We start from the raw sequence: 19,347 nt of genomic DNA, 5'->3' as shown, positions 1-19,347 counted from the left end.
TTGATTTAAAAAAAACGTTTTATTGTCAACGGATAGCAAAACTGTGATGGACTGTCACAAATAAAAAACAGTCCTTCATTTGTACAAGTACTTTTCCTACTGTGCTGTGCATGCTAAAATAGGGGATACAGGATGTCATTTGCATTGACGCGCTCGAGCCGCCATTTTGTCCTCTTCGTCTGGTCTCACTTGTCCACTGAACGCATCGGCCTGCGGACGTCAACACCAAGCCAGCAGCGGGCCGGCGGCACCTCTCACAGTGACATCACAAGGGGGGACACACATTCAGGTCAAAAGTCACATATGGGGCCAAAAGGGAAATCATAACAGGGATTTGGGGACTGTCTGGTAGGGGGGGTCCATGCAGTGCAGAGAGTTCACCCACTTAGCGTCCACCGTGAGAGTCAGTTGCCTGGGCAACGATCCTACCACTGTTCTAATGATGACATCATATCTGTGCTCAACAGTGAAGCTGCGGGGTGGGGGGGGGGGGGGGGAGGAAAATACGAGGCGCACTCCTCTTTAACTCCCATGGCCTGTGGACTGTACAAGGGCGACTCCCTCCCCATCCATCCAAGGCTCCTGGTCCCCTTGGAGTAGGGGAAATTCCCCCCCTCTTCCCCCACCTCCTCCTCCTCCTCCTCCTCCTCTCTCACCCATGATGGGGGGGGTCAGGGTTGCCATGGTTTCTTATCTCTTCCACGCTGGTCAGGGTTGTGTTTGAAGCGACACTTGTCCCCGTAGAAGCACCCGGTGGTTCTCCAGAAGAAACACTCATCTCCGTTTATGGGCGCCCGCCTGGACCAGAGAGACAGAGGAGGGTTCTGACTAACACTGACGTGTGTTCAAACAAACAGGACAGACACACAGACACACAGGCACACACACAGTACGTAACAGGGTCGTTACAGCCTCCAATGAGAGGTTTTTGGGGACAGTATCAGTTCTTCAGAATAGTTTCTGTTACTCTTCAGTTTGTGATTTTATATATCCCAATACAATCCCAATTCACCCCTACGGCTTCGTTTTGCGCGTTCACGTTTAGGGTAGGGGTGTCCCAATTCATATTTCACCGAGGGGAAGGGGTGAGTCGGAGGGCTAGCTATGACTTCGTTTCGAGCGATTTTAGCTTTGAAGCCGTACCCCTTGATTCAAGGATGCATTGCGAATCATCTACAGAAATGTTATGTAGCTATATTCAATGCAGAAATGTCATTTTACTTTCTCTGTAATTACTTATTAATAAAGATTTGAAAAATTATGATAACCATCTTATAATCTTTGTTTAATGTCATTACAATGCATTATAGACCTTTTCTTTATAACAAGCATAAATAAAAAATCGCTTTTATGTCGGTGCTGTGTCTAACGTGACAGTAACGCAACGCTGCATGACAGTCGAGCATTTCAGAGATGTACAATCATAAATCAATTATTACCTGTGGCGTTCTAAGTTTTTGACCACGACTACTATGATGGAATGATTTTTGGATTCTTGACGACGAATTGTTCTGAGAAAGGCGCTTGGTAACGTGATTTTTGGACAACGCTTTATGACTACTGATGGACTCGTGTGTATGTGGTGGCTGAGGATTGAGTCACGGGTATCTTTGGAGGAACATCGTGCGCTGACAGATCTGGTTAATACTCTGTGTTTTGGTTGGAGTCATTCATTGTCATTATTGCGATGTCCACAAAAAAGACATCGTTGACGGAAGAGACTAAAAAAGGTCTAAACACTAAACACTTGTTGATAACCAACGAAAAAATATGCTTATAGCACACGCAACAGAAATAAACACAGCTGAAGAAGGCATTGTGAGGGGCGCTTAGGTGGCGTAGTGGATTAAGCGCTGACCATGTACCGCAGGGCTCCCGGTTCGATTCCAGCCGCGGATATATCCTGCATGTCATCCCTTCTCTCTCTCTCACCCATCCTTCCTGTCATAATCTCTACTATATCTATCATTAAAAAGAAAAATATGAGTGGGACTGCCCCACTCAGAAAAAATAACTTAGATGTGTGATTTCGCCGGCAACATATTAACGCGTCATCCGCACCGCGTCTATTTAAACCACTGCTGATGACGTATCGGTCGTGAAGGGTTGTCCCATTTCATAGGGGTAGATTTCAACCCCTACGGCTTGTGGCTCTGTTCAAAGGGCTTGGCTCGAAATCGAGTCACACTCGAAAACGAGCCATAGGGGTAGAAAAGGGAATCGGGATTGGGCCTTATTTATTTTCGTCCTCGTTAAAACAAAACAAAACTCTTATCTCCACAAACTTATCTCTGTCCATACGAAAAGCTAAAACTGAACACGATCGCCCCTAAAGCAAAGAAGAACGTTATGGGCATGCGCAGTCAGTTGTAATCAAACGGCGGCAGTGACTCAAAACGTAAACAGACCAAACTCTTTGAAACAGACAGAGAAGAAAACTACAAAACAGACAGAAAAGCAAGTTATGGCGACCAAGAAGAAAGCAAAAACTGATTATTTTGTGTGGACTGACAATGAAGTTAAGCCATTGTTGCTGTTGACAACCGTTTTGTTCAATGCGCATGTGTGAACGGCTTGACACTTGACGTCATCGCATCAACACCAGCTCCGTTTAACATAACCACACTGATCCACTCAATCGGATATTTTTTTATTTCTTCACTTTTTTATCCGTTTAGAGAAATCTCCGTTTATGTGAGTGAAAACACCGTGTTCGTATGGTTGAGAAGCCCAATTGTACAAAAAAAATTTGCGTTTAGAAAAATATCCATATACATGTAGTCCATACACTGATCTGGGACCTGGGTCATCCCAGTATAGCCCAGCCCAGCCTGGTTAGGCTCGGTAGTATGAAGAGTACAAACTACAAAGATGCCGTATTTGTAGTCCAAAGAACTACAAAAATGGTGGAGAACCACAAAGATCTACAAAGATCAAGGTGTGTAGTTACCCTGTGGAGTTGAGGCACAGGTTGGTCTTCTGAGGGGAGGATGGGGTTCTCTGCATCCAGCGGTCTGGGTACCTGATCACCAGCCTGGTGCCCTCCAGCTCCACCCCCTGGTCAGGAGGACCAACAGCACAGACACAATCAGAAAACAAGTCTTTTCCCCAATAGAAACCTACAAAGATTGGAAGGACACGTATAGCATGTCCAAATGCATCATCTATTCACTTTTCCAAGAGGTAAATGTAAGCTTGTCATTAGGATATCTATGAGGTACTAAATGCACAAGACAATGATATATATAATGATTGAATAAAGTACTCCTTTAAGGTGGTGACACATGGACAGTCTTGGACTACTGCCCATCATCTCTGATGTGAAGCTGGCACTGGCACTGCTAATCAGCAGATTGACACCGACAGGCTTTAAAAGCAAATCGGAGGTTTAACTCACTAATTGACAAGAAATTCTGGGTTTATGTGGTACTTACCTAGAACACTACTTTATAATACCTTTGATTGGCTACAAAATGGAGCATCATCATTTATGCATTTTTAGTGAACAAAGTCACCCGTGGCACTCTAGAATGTTGACAATTCAGGCGACTTTATTCACCCTCGGCACTAAATGAGTTAAAATGAGCTGTGTCAAGCAGTGTCAGGCTGTTTTGGGGTTTTTTGCTTTGTTTTTGCTGACTGCCACCAACCAGCGTTGTCAGCCATGGTTAGCCATCCTCTACTTTAGGCCTACTTCAAAAGAAAAACCTTTCCTCCATCTCACTCACTCACTCACTCACCTGCAGCCTCTCTAAAGCTTGGGCGGCCATATTGGCATTCTTGAAGTTGACAAAGGCACAGAAGCGTTCGTGTAGTACTCGTATACTCTCTATCTCTCCACACCTGCGACCAAGGAGAGAGGGAACAGACCTTTAGTATGGGTAGCATGGGCAGCATGGGCATGCACCTCAATACAATGTTCTGTCGGGTATGGATGGACCAGCAACCATATAGCAAGTGTACTAGGGTTGTTCCAATAATATTGTATTCACATTTTTGAAAGTGCATTCATTTCTATATACTTTTCACACATGTGACCTTATAGTCCGGGTAATATGTGAAAAAAGTTCACTTTTTCATAAAAGCACAAAACTTGGTACACTTGTACAGTTTGGGGTCCTGAACATTTTCAGACGTGGAGCCCTCGCAATTGTAATCCTTGACCTTCAAAACATGAGGGTAGACATAATTTGTTCAGTGTTATCATGTTTGGTTAAGGAGATATGAAGCAAAATACATTATTCGGCTATGGCGGAAAGGAAAATGGCCGCCATGGCCACCTGAACACTTTATGATGTTGTATATGGTATCATTGTAATCATTGACCTTCAAAACATAGGGGTAGACAACATCTGTTCAGTGTTATCATGTTTGGTTCAGGAGATATGAAGCAAAATACACAATTCGGCTATGGCGGAAAGGAAGATGGCCGCCACGGCCACTAGGAGGAGTTTTTTTGAGGGCTCCACGTCTGAAAATGTTCAGGACAACAAACTGTACAAGTGTACCAAGTTTCGTGCTTTTATGAAAAAGTGAACGATTACCCTAAAATGTTGCACATATTATTACCCCCACTATTATAGAATACACAGATATAAACAACACACACAGATATAAACAACACACACACATATAAACAACACACACACACATAAACAACACGCACAGACATAAACAACATACACAGAGACATAGAGATGTCAACACAGACAAGTGGTAGTCATACGTTTTGAAGAGGTCCCATATGTGTTTCTCTGTGACGTCCAAGGTGACATTCCCCACCCAGAGAGAGGGGCAAGGGCTCCTGAGGATGAGAGTGGGCCCCAGTCAACGCACCTTCATTTGACAGTGTGTATAACTGCTTATAACAGTGGTAATAACTGTCTAAAAAAATGTATTACAAAATAAGTCGAATAAGGGGCGCCCCTTGTAAAATGTTACGTAAATGCTACACAACCTACCCACTCTGGTCGTGTTGAGATGTTAGGTCCACCACTGGGAGTAGAGTGGAAAGATGGACAACTTCAATAAAGTGTTCCAATCACACCATGTCATAAAACCAACATTAACTTAGCAGAATAATATAGAAACAGGAGTGAGTTCCCCCTAAATGTCCTAGCCAACAACCCCTGCCCAAAAGCAGAGAGAGAGAGAACACTAACAATCGTGGAAATCTGCCCTGTGTTTGTTCTCGGGCCTTGTAGGGGAGCTCTGTTCTCTGAGGTTGGTGACTTGACGGGGGCCTGTGGGCTGTCGAGAGATACAAAAAGCCCTGCGCTAGCTATACGCAGCGTTCAAGAAACCGTCTACTACGCTTACGTTTGGCAGCCTCGGGCGAGGCCAGAGCAGCTGGCAGGGTGGTGAACTTCTCCAGAAGCAGGACGCTCTGAACCTCCTCGAACCCCCGGTCCTACAGGGGAGGGAGGGGAAGAGAACATCAAACAGACAGAAGACATTCCCTCTGGCCATCGAAATACATTGTACATTACCATGGCGACCCAGGCACAGAACCCATAGCTTTGGCATGGATACCACAACCACATACACACACGTCTCGTAGAGCTATCCAACGGCACAAGGGCCTGCCCACTCACCATGAGCTGTAAGACCCTGCAGTTGAAGAGTTCACCGGACGCTTCCTCGCAGTCCTTATCCAGCTTCAACACCTGCTCCATGGCCTTCTCTGCCTCTCCATAGCGCTGAGAGACACACACCCACACAGAGGGAGAGATTTCACTCAATACAGACATGAGAGGAGGAAGACTTAACTTTTTTTATTTTTTATTATTCAACGGTACAATATCAGAACACAGTTTCATCCACACAAAAGGCGAATACCGACCTTTAATCCCATTAGTGCACTTCCCTTGCGGAAGTATCCCTTTGGCCAATCAGGGGCAAGCTGGATGGACTTCAGTGCATCTGATAGGCCAGCAGGGTAACGCTCCAAACACCAGTAGCAATAAGAACGATTACCAAAGAACCTGGAAGAAAGGGGGAAAGAGAGGAGGGGTGATGGAAGAAAGAGAGGAGGCGAGGAGGAGTGATAAGATGTCAAATGTCCATGAGTTGAAAAAGACAAAGGTTCTTTTTCACATGACTGTATAGCCACATTTCCTTGTCAAACCTTTCCATTGTAACAGCCAAGCTATTAGGTCTACACTGACAATGACGCACGCCGTATATCGGAACTGTGCTGCACGTGCCGTTTCCAAACACATGGGATATGAAAGATCACATTGGACTAATAGGGCAGTGAATCATATTTTCTTCTTTTAGCTCTACACTCCAAAAGTTTCTATTTCAAAAGAGATTCTCAGGTTTTATTTTATGGTATTTGTGTACAATGGTTTACTAACACTTTTGATGCATTTCAGGGGACCCAAAAGTAATAGCAGAGATGTATCAAATGTCCAAATGGAGCAGTCATGTATTGTATTTTCAGCAATCAGCAAACCTTTGCTTGCAATCACTGCCTGAAGTCTTTGACACCTGTACACCTTCTCATTCATGGAGGTGGTGTCATGGTGTGGGGAATGTTTTCTTGGTACACGTTGGGCCTGTTAATACCAATCAATCATTGCTTGAATGCCACAGCCTATTTGAGTATTGTTGCTGACCATGTGTATCCCTTCATGGCCACAATGTACCCATCTTGCTACTTCCAGCATGATAATACTTATTACATATTCTTACTGAAACCTGGCTAAATGAAACTATCGTGGACTCCGCGGTAAGCCTGGAGGGACGGACACTTCACCGGGCAGACCGCACGCAGCTCAGCGGTAAATCCCGCGGAGGCGGCCTGATAATATCTACGAAGGATAGCTGGTGCTTAAACACAAAAACTGTAAGTAGCCACTGCTCCCCAGACCTGGAATACTTGACTGTTAAATGCCGACCCACATACCTCCCGAGGGAGTTCAACGCGGTGTTTATTACATGTGTTTACATTGCGCCTAGCGCGGACGGTAGCCTAGCATTGGCGCGGCTATATGACGTCATCAGTGGTCAACAAAGCTCAGATCCACAGGCTATTCACATCATAGCAGGAGATTTCAATCATGTCGACCTAAAGGCAGTACTACCCAAGTTCTATCAGCATGTGAAATGTGCAACAAGAGGAGAAAAAACACTGGACAAGGTATACACCAACATCAAACGTGCTTACAAGGCTAGTCCGCTAGCTCATCTAGGCATGTCTGACCATGTGTCAATCCTCCTGATCCCTGCATACACTACCATGGGGAAAAGTGCTCCCATCACCACTAAGACTGTCAGAACCTGGCCAGAAGGGTCCGCTCCACTGCAGATCTGCCTAAATGACACCCCATGGCAGGAATATGAGCATGAGGACCTGGAACAGTACACGTCGTCGGTTCTGAACCACATAGTGAACTGCACCAACTCAGTCACCGTGGACAAACGGGTCCGGGTCTACCCCAACACGAAGCCATGGATGACTGGGAAGGTCCAAAAACTGATCAACGAGAGGGACAACGCCTTCTTCGCAGGGAAGAGCACACCGCTGTACAGCACCACCAGGGCTAACCTAAAGCGCGGAATCAAAGCGGCCAAGGCAGACCACAGAGAGAAGATTGAGGAATGCCTCCTGAGCAACGACTCCAGGCGGATGTGGCAGGGGGTTCAGCAGATGACAAACTTCAGAGCCAACAGGCTCACAGCTGCAGAGGACGACCCCCTGCTGGCGGGAAAGCTGAACACCTTCTACGCCCGGTTCGACGAGGGGCGAACGGAGGTAACCACAACACAAACACCACTCTCTCCAGCTCTCAGCAGCCTCACCCTCACAGAGCATGAAGTGAGACGCGTACTGAAGGCGGTGGACCCCAGGAAAGCCTCGGGGCCGGATGGCGTCCTGGGACGGGTGCTGAGGGACTGCGCCGACCAGCTGGCCGGGGTTTTCACCAACATCTTCAACCAGTCCCTGTCCCAGGCCCAGGGGGTAGTGGTGGTCTAGTGGATAGTGAGTTGGACTTGGGATCGGAAGGTTGGGAGTTCAAATCCCGCCTGAAGCCACACCACTACTAGTGTGCCCTTGGGTAAGGCACTTAGCCCTCAGTTACTCCAGGGGGAATGTCCCTGTAATTCGTAATTGTAAATCGCTTTGGATAAAAGCGTCTGCTAAATGGCAAAATTAATTAATCCCACCCTGCCTGAAAACCTCAACTATCATCCCAGTCCCGAAGAAAAGCACGGTGAGCTGCCTAAACGACTACCGCCCGGTGGCACTCACACCAATCATCATGAAGTGCTTCGAGAAACTAGTCCGGGCCCACATACTCACACGCCTCCCGCCCAACCTGGATCCATACCAGTTCGCCTACAGAGCCCACAGGTCCACAGAGGACGCCATCGCGACGACTCTCCACGCCACTCTATCCCACCTGGAGAGGGGAAACAGCTACGCGAGACTGCTCTTCGTGGACTTCAGCTCCGCCTTCAACACCATCCTTCCAGACAGGCTAGTGACCAAACTACTAGACCTGGGTCTACCACACTCTATATGTGCGTGGATCAAGGACTTCCTGACCGACCGCCCCCAGAGGTGTGCGGGTGGGCCCCCACACCTCCACAGCCCTCAGACTCAGCACTGGGTCCCCCCAGGGCTGCGTGCTAAGCCCCATCCTCTACAACCTCTACACCTACGACTTCACCCCCGTCCACCCCAGCAACTCCATCGTCAAGTTTGCAGACCCTGGCCGCAAGGACAAACAGACTGAAGAACAGCTTCTACCACAGGGCCGTCCAGGCCCTGAACACAGCAAAGACCTAAGTTCTGGGCCCTGGACAGTCTGGACGGATTGATGGCAGCTGCTGGACTGAAAAAAAAAATCTGGTGTAGTGCTGAGGCACAAACATGTACATTTCAAGCCTGCAAACTGCGACACTTTAAATAAATGTGGAATAATACTATTGTGCAATATGACAACCCTAGTCGTCTGTCTGTACAGTATAGTACAGTGGATAGTGTACATAGCCTTTATTTATGTAAATCAGCTCCTTCCCTTCTTGTGATTTTTTTTTTTCTTTTCTAAAAGTGTTTTTTTTCCCCTTTCCTAACACCAGGGGAGCCACCCCTCCTAAATTTCGTTGTTTGGTACCTGTACTGTAGCAATGACAATAAAGTCCATTCATTCATTCATTCATTCATTCATTCATTCATTCATTCATTCATTCATTCATTCATTCATTCATTCATTCATTCATTCATTCATTCATTCATTCATAATGCACCATGTCACAAAGCTTACGTCATCTCAAACTGGTTTCATGAACATGACAATGAGTTCATTGTTCTTCAGTGGAACTTCCCAGTCACCGAATCTGAATCTAACCGAACACCTTTGGGGTGTGGTAGAACGGGAGATTAACACCTTGAAAGTGCACCTGAAAAATCTATATAGAATTATGTAATGCAATCATGCCATCACGGGCCAGAGTCTCTATCACTCTGGTAGGGACGCACCGATACCACTTTTCTTCAGACCAATTACAAGTACGTACATTTGGGCACTTTGTGATACCGAGTAGCGATATGCGTACTTAATAATACCATTACAGTTCTAAGAATGACTTTGAAAACATGTTTTATTTCCATCAGCTGTTCCTCAATTTCTGACTGTAACAGATGCCATATGTGACAGGGTCTGGCATGTTTGTTTACAAGCCATGTATCACTAACACTCACTCAAGTGCAAAGCAGGAAGGCAGACGGTACAGTGAATCCAAAACAAGCTGAATTCAAAGACAATCCGACACGTTTACGACGTGTTATAGGATTTGTTTGCTTTTAACACATTATTTGCAGGACAAAATGCATGACACATGCCTGTATACCCATTTACACAACCCACACCCCAGAGTGAACCTGCCTCCCTGCCCTGTGCTGCCACAACCCAACCAGGAACCGTGAGAACAGAACCCAAACCTGACCCGACACCCACGGACAAGGAGAAAGTAACATTGTCACGGTCGTGGTCATACGTTGCTCATTTTCAAAACTCTCTCACAGAAGTAGGAGATGAACAGGCTACTTAATTTTACATAATTAAAACTGAAACAGACCACGAGTTGATTTATTTATTATTATCTTATTATCTATTTTATTTTCTCGATATATATCTATTCTTGTCATTTTTATTTTCTTACTATCCTCCTCTTGCTGTATTTTCTTTACGTTGTACATACGTTGTATGTAAAGCACTTTGAATTGCCCCTGTTGTTGAAATGTGTTATACAAATAAACGTATAAGCCTTGCCTATTATGGGTTTATTATCAGCGGGTAAGAGCGGGGTACTAGACCCAATGCAGGACTCGAGTCTGGGTGTCATGTCCTCTTCACATGCCCAAATCAAACAGAAAGACAGAAAAGCGTTGATGAGATGCATTTTAGTGTGCCTATTAAACATTGTGTAAATGTTAAGTTAATATACCATCAGGATACATACAATGTAGCACGCTTTCAAATGGTGTCCACAATAGCCTGATGCTTGTTTATTAATTTTATTTAACTCCTGTCATTTATATGCATATATATACAGTATATACTGTATATATATTTTTTATTATTATTCTTTTATTATTATATGTATATAATGTATATACAGTATATATATATATATATTATTTTTTTATTATTATTATATTTTTCTATTGGCAATAGGTGGTTGATGGGTGGGTGGATACATAGGAAAAAGAAAAAATAGAAGGACCTTCATTCCTTTTTGTGTACCCATAAGTGCTGTAATGTGTACTTCCTTCTAATAAAATATTGTTTAATAAAAAATTAAAAAATGGTGTCCACCGCCAACACACGGGCGTCTAGAATAACACCTGTCCTTTCCCTGGCCTGCCACCAGCCGCTTATAGACGTAGAGTCAGGGTCCAGTAAGGGTCCAGTGGTCAGCTAAGGAGTGGACCGCTGAGGGACAATCTGGATTGGTCAAAGACTAGTATAGGACAACGATACTTATGGAGTGGTTGCCAACATTTGTGAGTAATGATCTACAGGTGTCCGTCTATTTTCTGTACATCCACTGGTATAATAAGAAGACCGTTTTAGGGATCCTTCACTCCATAATTGTTGTGACCGCTTGCCTGTATGGATTTATGAGCACAGATCTGAATAAACCTTTCTTCCATCTTCCACTGAGCCTGACTACCATTTGACGTCATTCATCTGATATCAGAAACGCATGTTATCAAGCGTGTCATTGCTCTACTTCCTCAGTCGTGGTGGTTGTTTCTGCCTGCTGACTACCGTCCAACTCCAAATGTGACACGTTCTGATGCTTTGGTCCTCATGTCGGGATCCGATGTAATAATCAGACTTTTCTTTCGAAAACTGTGAATACATTTTCGTGTGTCAATGACGCACTCGCTAGTCAGCTAACACAGCTTGTTTTGTGAGCCTGCTAACAATGTTAAGTAGTGTTATAGTTCACTATGTAGCAGTGGGGGTGGATTACTCACCGAATCCATTGCGTTGTTGCAGTATTTTGGCTTGACTAGCGAGTTTGTGTTGTGATTCTCAACAATGTTAAAACGTAGTTCCGTGTTTCAAAAGAAAAGTCGGAACATTTTGATTGGTCGCTGACATGCGGACCAAATGATCAGACTGTCACAAATGCATTAAGGCAAACTTTACTTGTAGCAAAGTCACTGAGAAGTTGACTGTTGTGGAGCATGTTAAGTCGTAAAATGATACCGTCCATGGGCACATCAAATATTGCTGCTGCTTCATTGTCTCTCTTTAGAAAGTTGGCCATTCACTGATTATTTTCATGTTTAATTTTTTTGGCAGTGGGGGTGTTGATAACCTTGAACGTAGTTGGTTGTTGAAAAAAAAAAAATACATAGGATGGGGCTGCAATTCTGAATGGCTTGTCGAATCGCATGTTTTCTGAAATAGGCAGCCTACATAAAACTGACTGGGTTGTTTCATTTCACAGTTTGTGTGTTAGTAGGCCCATCAGACCCAAATGTATGTCAGGGTTCGACAGTAACGCCGTTTTACTTGCCTGGAGCAAGTAAAACATTCACCGGGTTTGTTTGCAGGTGCGAGACCAGACTAGATGATCGTGAGTGAAGATATTATCAAAGCGTACGGGTGATCGACAGGCGCGTAAGCTTTGATAATATCTTCACTCACGATCATCTAGTCTAGTCTCGCACCTGCGCCGTCTGTTGTTCTTCCTGCACACAGGTAAAAATATCCGGGATCAAGCAGCGTCGTCGTGCTTGCGCAAACAAACCCTGTGAATGTTTTACTTGCTCCGGGCAAGTAAAACGGCGTTACTGTCGAACCCTATATGCACAAGCACTGAAACGGTGAGTTTTTCAAGATATGCGACCTGAGTGTAGAGCCAAAAGAAGGACAAATGCTTCACTGTCTTCCGTGACATAGCAGACCATACGTGACATGTCAATGCGTGTGACCGGGGTCGGGGTGGTACCTGTGGTCTCTGGGGTCACAGTGGATGGCCTCTGTAAACATGTCCACAGCCTGGGAGTACTCCCCCTGTTTGAACAGTCGGATGCCCCTCTCTGGAAAAAACACACACACACACACACACACACAGTTTATTCTGCAGCACTTCTATCACCCGTGACTTGGCAGACATCATTGTTTAACCTTTATTGAGGTCAGTCTCATTAAGAGCAACAATCTATTGTTCTAGAAGAGACCCTACAGGAGGGATTTAGTAGGGTCCAAAACCAAAATTCTGTGACCACTCTCTGGCTAACATGTTTTGATAACTTATTTGACTTCTAGGGACCTTTTATGAAAAAGTTTGCCTCCAGGTCCCTCCCAAAAATCCCAGGGTTTTTTGCCAGAGGGCCAAATCCAAAATACCTGTAACCTTTAAGGCAGGTGAATAGGGTAAAACAATTAACTAATAGCCATCACTATGAAACTTCCCCAGTTAATCACTTACATTAAGACAATTATTTTTTGTATTACAAGTTTTTTGAAATTGTATGTTTAAATATGCAAATGAGGCGTTACCTAATTAAATATGCGGTAATTTGCATAACATTCAAGAACTTAAATCTGAACATTGGATAAAGCCAGGTTAAAAATAATTGATTAGATTCACCTGTTAGTAAGGCCCCTCTCCTCTTGACTGGGTCTGTACTCTCCACCTGAATCAACAACCACAGTTAATACACACATCATCACTCTTGTCCGTGTTTGTCTGTGTGTGTGTGTGTGTGTGTGTACACGTGTGTACACCTGGCTGGTACTGGCCTCATTCTCCTTGTTCTCTCTGGAGGCTCTGGTTCTGCCTTTGGGCCGGATGTGGCTGGCAGCGTTGGCCACAAACGCACTGCTCACGTCCCACTCGGGTTCCTAGAGAGAGAAGAGAAACACACACACACACACACACACACACACACACACACACACAGTCACAGTCTGTCACATGTCATCATTGACGCCATCACTGTCACTTTAGAAATGCGTGGTGTTGGTAGGCCCAACCCTCCACTGAACAACGCCGTTGAGTCTACAAGACTAGAATTAATCCATTCGAGGAAACTGGACCAGAGGGGTGGCTTTCTGGACACAGATTAAGCCAAGACCTGGACTACTACATTGGGGGCTGGTTTCACAGACAAGGCTTAATCCTAGTCCTGGACTAAATCACACTTTCAATGTAAAATCTCCATTGAAGATGCTTTTTAGTCCAGGATTAGGCTTAAGCCTTGTCTGTGAAACTGGCCCTGGGAGTTCCTGGGGGGTATTCCATCAACGTCACTAAAGGAAAATCCAGGCTTTTGATTTTGATAATAAGAATTAATCTAAATAAGCCAGGATTGTCCTTTCGCGATGTTGATGGAATACCCCCCTGGACACAAATAAAGCCTAGTCCAGGACTGAATAACATTAGCAACAGTACGTCTCCAACGAAGATGCATTTTAGTCTAGGATTAGGCCTAATCTGTGTCCTAGAAACCAGGCCGTAACCGTCCGTTTCCTTTGCGGACATTTGTAAGGCGAAACAGAATCATGCAGTATTTTGTTTTAATGCTCCCCCACCTCCTCTGAGGTCCTGCCGCGGGGCTGGCGGTTGTTCTTGTTCCCCGAGGTGGCTAGGGGCGGGGTGGCCTTGCTTTTAGGAGGAACGACAACCTCCTCTTCCTCGTTGCTCTCAGCCTCAGACCCTGCTCCGCCCTCCTCTTCATCGTCATCCTCTTCGTCTTTACCCTGTCGATTACAACGCCGGTTTACTTTTCACCACAGACAATTGAGTAGAGATTGAGTGAGAAATCGAAAACAGAAAAGGTATTTTCTTTTTTCTTTTTTTCTTTAGGACCGTGACAGCTCATCTTACCGGCTCGGCGCTCTCTCTCTCATCCTCTTTCTGCTGTTTCTTTCGTTCTTTCTGACGCTGAAATGAGACAAGGGAAATGGATGCTGTGGCATGGCATGACATGGCGTGACATCAAATAGGGGTATTCGGTATGATCGGGAAATCAGGCGAGATAACATGTTGTCTTTATTGTCCTCTGAGGCACATTTCCCTTCGGACAGTCAACAGGGTTCGACAGTAACGCTGTTTAAACATTCGCCGGGTTTGTTTGCGCGAGCACGACGACGCTGCTAGATCCTGGATGTTTACCTGTGTGCAAGAAGAACAACAGACGGCGCAGGCACGAGACTAGACTAGATGATCGTGAGTGAAGATATTATCAAAGCGTACGCACCTGTCGATCACCCGTACGCTTTGATAATATCTTCACTCACGATCAGTCTAGTCTAGTCTCGTACCTGCGCCGTCTGTTGTTCTTCCTGTACACAGGTAAAAATATCTGGGATCTAATGTTTTACTTGCTCCGGGCAAGTAGAACAACGTTACTGTCGAACCCTGGTCAAGTATCGCTGCTTTACTCATTAATAAAACAAACAATCAATATTCACACAACACACACGTCACATATACCAGAGTGTAATGACTTTTAAAAAGAGAACCTCGGTGCAGCCTAGCCACTGCACTGCCCGAGGAGACTATATATACCATTATATTCTAGATGACACCGGTGTTGTGTGTAAGGGGACAGGTATGGCATAGCACAAGTAGAATACAGATACATGTACATTAAGTGTGACATAGCACAGAAATCCCACTATTTAGCTCAGGTGTGACAGGAGTGTTTCTGGGTAATACTGCCTACCTTTCTTTTAGCTCTCCTCCTCTCTGCTCTCCGTTTGTTCCTCTCCTCCTCACTCAACCCTTCCTCTCTGCTCAAGAGGACATCCTGATTGAGAGACACACACACACACACATACACACATTACAAATAACATTTACCATATAAAACATACTTATCAAACATTAAAATATATCATACATCATACAATTTTACATTTGGCATAATATAAAACGCTTAAATCTCTAGTTACATAAGAATAGAAGTTTTCTGTAACCAGGTGTTTCCTTATCTGCTTTTTGAACATACGTTTACTTGTCAGGTTTATAATTACGAGCGAGACTAGGAGTGCAAGGTATCCAACTAGTAACCCTAAATCACGGCCAGTCAACTGTACCTGTGGAATGCAGACGTCGTCCTCACCCCTCTGGCCAGGAGCCCCACACTCCATCTCCTCCTGCTCACCCGCCACATCTACCAACACACACAGAGTTAACACACTCTATCACACATACACACACACACGTACGCAACTTCAAAGACAACAACCGTATCACTTTAATTCTCCTTGGAATTGTCCTGGTGGGATGGCGGTTGCCTAGAGGTTAGAGAGGCCGGCGGCTAGCAATCAGATGGTCGCTGGTTCGATCCCCGCCTCAGGAGGGAGCAAGGCGATTAACCCCTAATTGCTTCAGGGGCACCGAATATGGCTGACATGGAGCCTAGACCCTGTGGCTAGAGCAAAAATACCAAATTCCAACAATTTTCTGTTGTGACACTGACTGACAAGTTGAAGGCATGGCAAACAAATCAGTTAAAATAATCATAATTATTAAATAATTTGTGGCCTGGTCTAGCACTCTACAGTGTACTCATATGCCCATGTCGGCATGGGTTCAAATCCGACCCATGCCCTGCTGACATGCCCTCTCTCCCTTCTTCTCCTTACTTTCCTGTCTGTCTTCACTGTATCTGTCCAATAAAAATGATATAAATAAATAAAAAACTTACTTAAAAAACTTACTTAAAAAAATAAAAAAAATTATAATAAAAAAATAATAATGCTGCCTCAATGTGTTGTTATTGTCCCAGTGTCTGCCAATGGGGAGAGCCCCGTCTAAACCAGCTACGAGGAGACGGCACACACCCACACACACACCCACACACACACACTCTCGTGAGACCAAAGAGTCATGGGCGGAAATATCAGCTCAATCCATTACAGCAGGCAGTTGACACGCAGATTCCAGAGCATTCCACCCGCGCGACCGACCGAGGCAGAAACCTCAGGGAATTCTGTTAAGAAAGACGCGAAAGAGTTTTCCTTTTCAACAACTGTCACTCACACTTCGGGATGATGGACGTCCTACACACCCTGCCTATTGACAGTGCCTTGCAGAAGTATTCAAAAGTATGCACTATGTTCTCAGGTTGTTGCCTCAGGGCCTTAAATTGAAATACATTACACACAACCTACTGGAATCGATGTAGATTCTCCAAAGTGCTAGATTCATACAGATTCAGTCTCTGTTGACTGCGTGTGAGAATTCAATAAACTCAACTGAGAATCGCATAGGTCTATTCTGTAGCCACCCCCCCCCCCCCAGAATACGATCAAATGCAACAAACAACACAATAAGTTGATTGGAGTCCAAAAGATCCGCAGTTGCACTCAGCACAATAGCTGGGGGTCGTTGTGGTGTCAATTTGGAGGAGTGAGTTGAAAAGGTAATAAACTCACTCACTCAAACTCAAGTTGAATTACACCCCCCATCCCCCCCCCGTTTTTTAGTGGCATGGTTTACAGCTGTGAGTTGGTTTACATTGTGTATTTCAACGGTCGGTCATGCGGGTTGGCAATCCAAAGGAGGCGGGTTGGAGACTGTGTGAGTGTGAGAGAACAATACCGTTCCGCGGCGGCGTGGCGCTTGTCTGAAGTGCAGTGATCATGTTTCAGAGTTAAATCCCTGAGTCTTTCCAGGGAATCAATGACAGTGTGTTGATCCAACAGGAGGAACATTGCACACCCCCACACACACTGTAGATATACAGTAGTACTGTACTGATATCCATTGTCCTTGCTCTGTACAGATCATAACTGCATTCTGGACATATCTCGCTGTACCTGACACTGTACCTGTCCACACTTTTATGGCTTTTGCACTATTCCTACATATTCTGGCTAGATGCCAAATGCCTTTCGTTGTATTTGTACTTGCACTCTGCCAATGACAATTACATTGAATCTGAATCTTAATTCAAAGTGAGTTTGGAACTCCACAAGTTGTCTGGCCATGATGAGACCATGGCAATTATTCGACTCAAATCAACATTTATTTGACATGTACTGTACATAGAATACAGCCGTATACGATGCAGTGCAATGCTTAGGGCAACAACAACTACTCAACAATGCAGCAATCAAAAAATCAACAGTGTAATATAATAAAACAATAAGGACATATGGTGGCAAAGTGTATAGCAGCAATATTGTTAGGGATGCACGATATTATCGGCACCGATATTTATCGGCCCGATAATGGGAAATTAATGTTTATCGGTTTTTATCGGTTTTATAAAATTTGAGCCGATATAGAGCCGATAATATGAAGCCGGAAATATTTCTGCTTCCGGTTTCCGCGCTCATGATGCTGCGCCTGCGTACAGACGAGAGCGAAACGTGTCTTCCCCGGTGTGGACATTCTTCAGAGTTTCTGAGGCAGATAGTGCAGGTTCAGCGTTTGCAATTTGCAACACATGTTCGACAAAAGTTCGGAGAGGAGGGCAAAGGTCTACGAGTTACAACACAACGAATCTCATAAGTCACCTTAAGATTCTCCATTGCAAGCACGCTGTATGGAAGGAATATCAAGCACTAGTAGCAGAAGGTAGCCTAGCCGCGGTGCCTATTGAACACGCATTTGAAAACTGCAGGAAGACAGCAGACAGCTCAAAGGCTCAAGCAATCAATGAAAAAATAATGGAGTTTATGGCCCTCGACGACCAGCCTTTCTCTGTAGTAGAAGATAAAGGATTTCGCCAGCTAATTTCACATTTAGAGCCCTGGTATACACTCCCAAGCCGCCGCTATTTTGCAGACGTGTGCCTGCCTGCTCTGTATGATACAGTCGCCACACACATCCATAGTCTGATCGATACTAGCGTAAGCCAGATACGTTTTACCACAACCTACCTCATCCTCATGCACTAAAAGTAGCATAGCCACGCCCTTTTCAGTTGCTTTATTAAGCATACTAGTGTAGCCTACTATGTGCCTTGTGTCATTCTGTTTATCTGCAGACTAAGCAGCCACTTGGCACTAGTTTCTGTAAAAGTTCTATAAAACTTTTGGTTCTATAAAAGTCTTTATTTTTGTATTGACTGATGCACTTTATTTATTTATTTTTTGATATTTTATTTATGCATTTTCAATTTACAGGGATAGACAAGATGCACTTTATTTTTGACACTTTTTTGATCTAATTACTTTTAGGTGAGCCTTTTTTGTTTTCATAAAAGGAGGCCAGATCTTGGCTAAAAAAAAGCATTGTGCACTGTCTATAACAGATTCTGTTTGTTAGAGGAAATAATAAATGAACATTTGAAGAGTCAGAAGTGTTCTCTTTGTTGTGTTAACAATAGTGATGTAAGTTAGATTTGGTGAGATCACTATGGAATATTAAATCATCAATCTTTGCTCACTACATAGCCTTTCTTACCTTCAGGTGTGCATGAACTACAGGTTATCAACTGTGAAATTATATCTGTTCTCATATCGGTTATCGGCCACGAGAAGCGGGTAAATATCGGTATCGGTATCGGTTGGAAAAAAATGAATATCGTGCATCCCTAAATATTGTTTATGCAAATTTAAAGTAAACAGCATGACAATTGTTTGTGTATGTGGGTGTGTGTGTCACTCAGTATTGGTGCTATTTAGTAGACACACACACGTGACGGCAGCTGGTGAAGGGGGGAACAAGTTGGCAACCAATCCAAATATTCAGACCTTTATTCAGAAAACTTTTAATACATTTCAACATTTTAAATGTAAGTTGCCTTGCAAGCTAATCTTGTTTTGCAAGCCTGCTAACAATGTAAAGTAGTGTTATAGTTAACTAGGTAGTAGCGGGGATTACTCATCGAATCCAGTGCAATATTTTGGC

At 44.4% G+C, this 19,347-nt stretch overlaps 1 protein-coding gene across 1 annotated transcript in view; it reads right to left on the bottom strand.

Moving 5' to 3' along the window:
* LOC308151245 (uncharacterized protein) overlaps nt 1–19,347 on the bottom strand; it is a 25,445-nt gene continuing 6,098 nt past the window's right edge. The window contains exons 2-16 of the mRNA XM_080524076.1: nt 15,579–15,655; nt 15,206–15,289; nt 14,365–14,421; nt 14,070–14,237; nt 13,278–13,379; nt 13,126–13,171; nt 12,481–12,571; nt 5,843–5,984; nt 5,595–5,699; nt 5,320–5,410; nt 4,962–4,995; nt 4,727–4,804; nt 3,741–3,843; nt 2,951–3,057; nt 1–798 (exon numbers count right to left, since the gene is read on the bottom strand). Coding sequence (XP_080380202.1) covers nt 672–798; nt 2,951–3,057; nt 3,741–3,843; nt 4,727–4,804; nt 4,962–4,995; nt 5,320–5,410; nt 5,595–5,699; nt 5,843–5,984; nt 12,481–12,571; nt 13,126–13,171; nt 13,278–13,379; nt 14,070–14,237; nt 14,365–14,421; nt 15,206–15,289; nt 15,579–15,655 — 1,412 coding nt within the window. The 3' untranslated portion in view covers nt 1–671. The remainder of the gene's footprint in view (nt 799–2,950; nt 3,058–3,740; nt 3,844–4,726; nt 4,805–4,961; nt 4,996–5,319; nt 5,411–5,594; nt 5,700–5,842; nt 5,985–12,480; nt 12,572–13,125; nt 13,172–13,277; nt 13,380–14,069; nt 14,238–14,364; nt 14,422–15,205; nt 15,290–15,578; nt 15,656–19,347) is intronic.

This window comes from Nansenia antarctica (assembly GCF_963989245.1).
Source record: "Nansenia antarctica genome assembly, chromosome: 2".
Taxonomy (NCBI): Eukaryota; Metazoa; Chordata; class Actinopteri; order Argentiniformes; family Microstomatidae; genus Nansenia; species Nansenia antarctica.
Note: the sequence above shows the minus strand (reverse complement) of the source record. Positions and strands in the feature narration are given on the sequence as shown.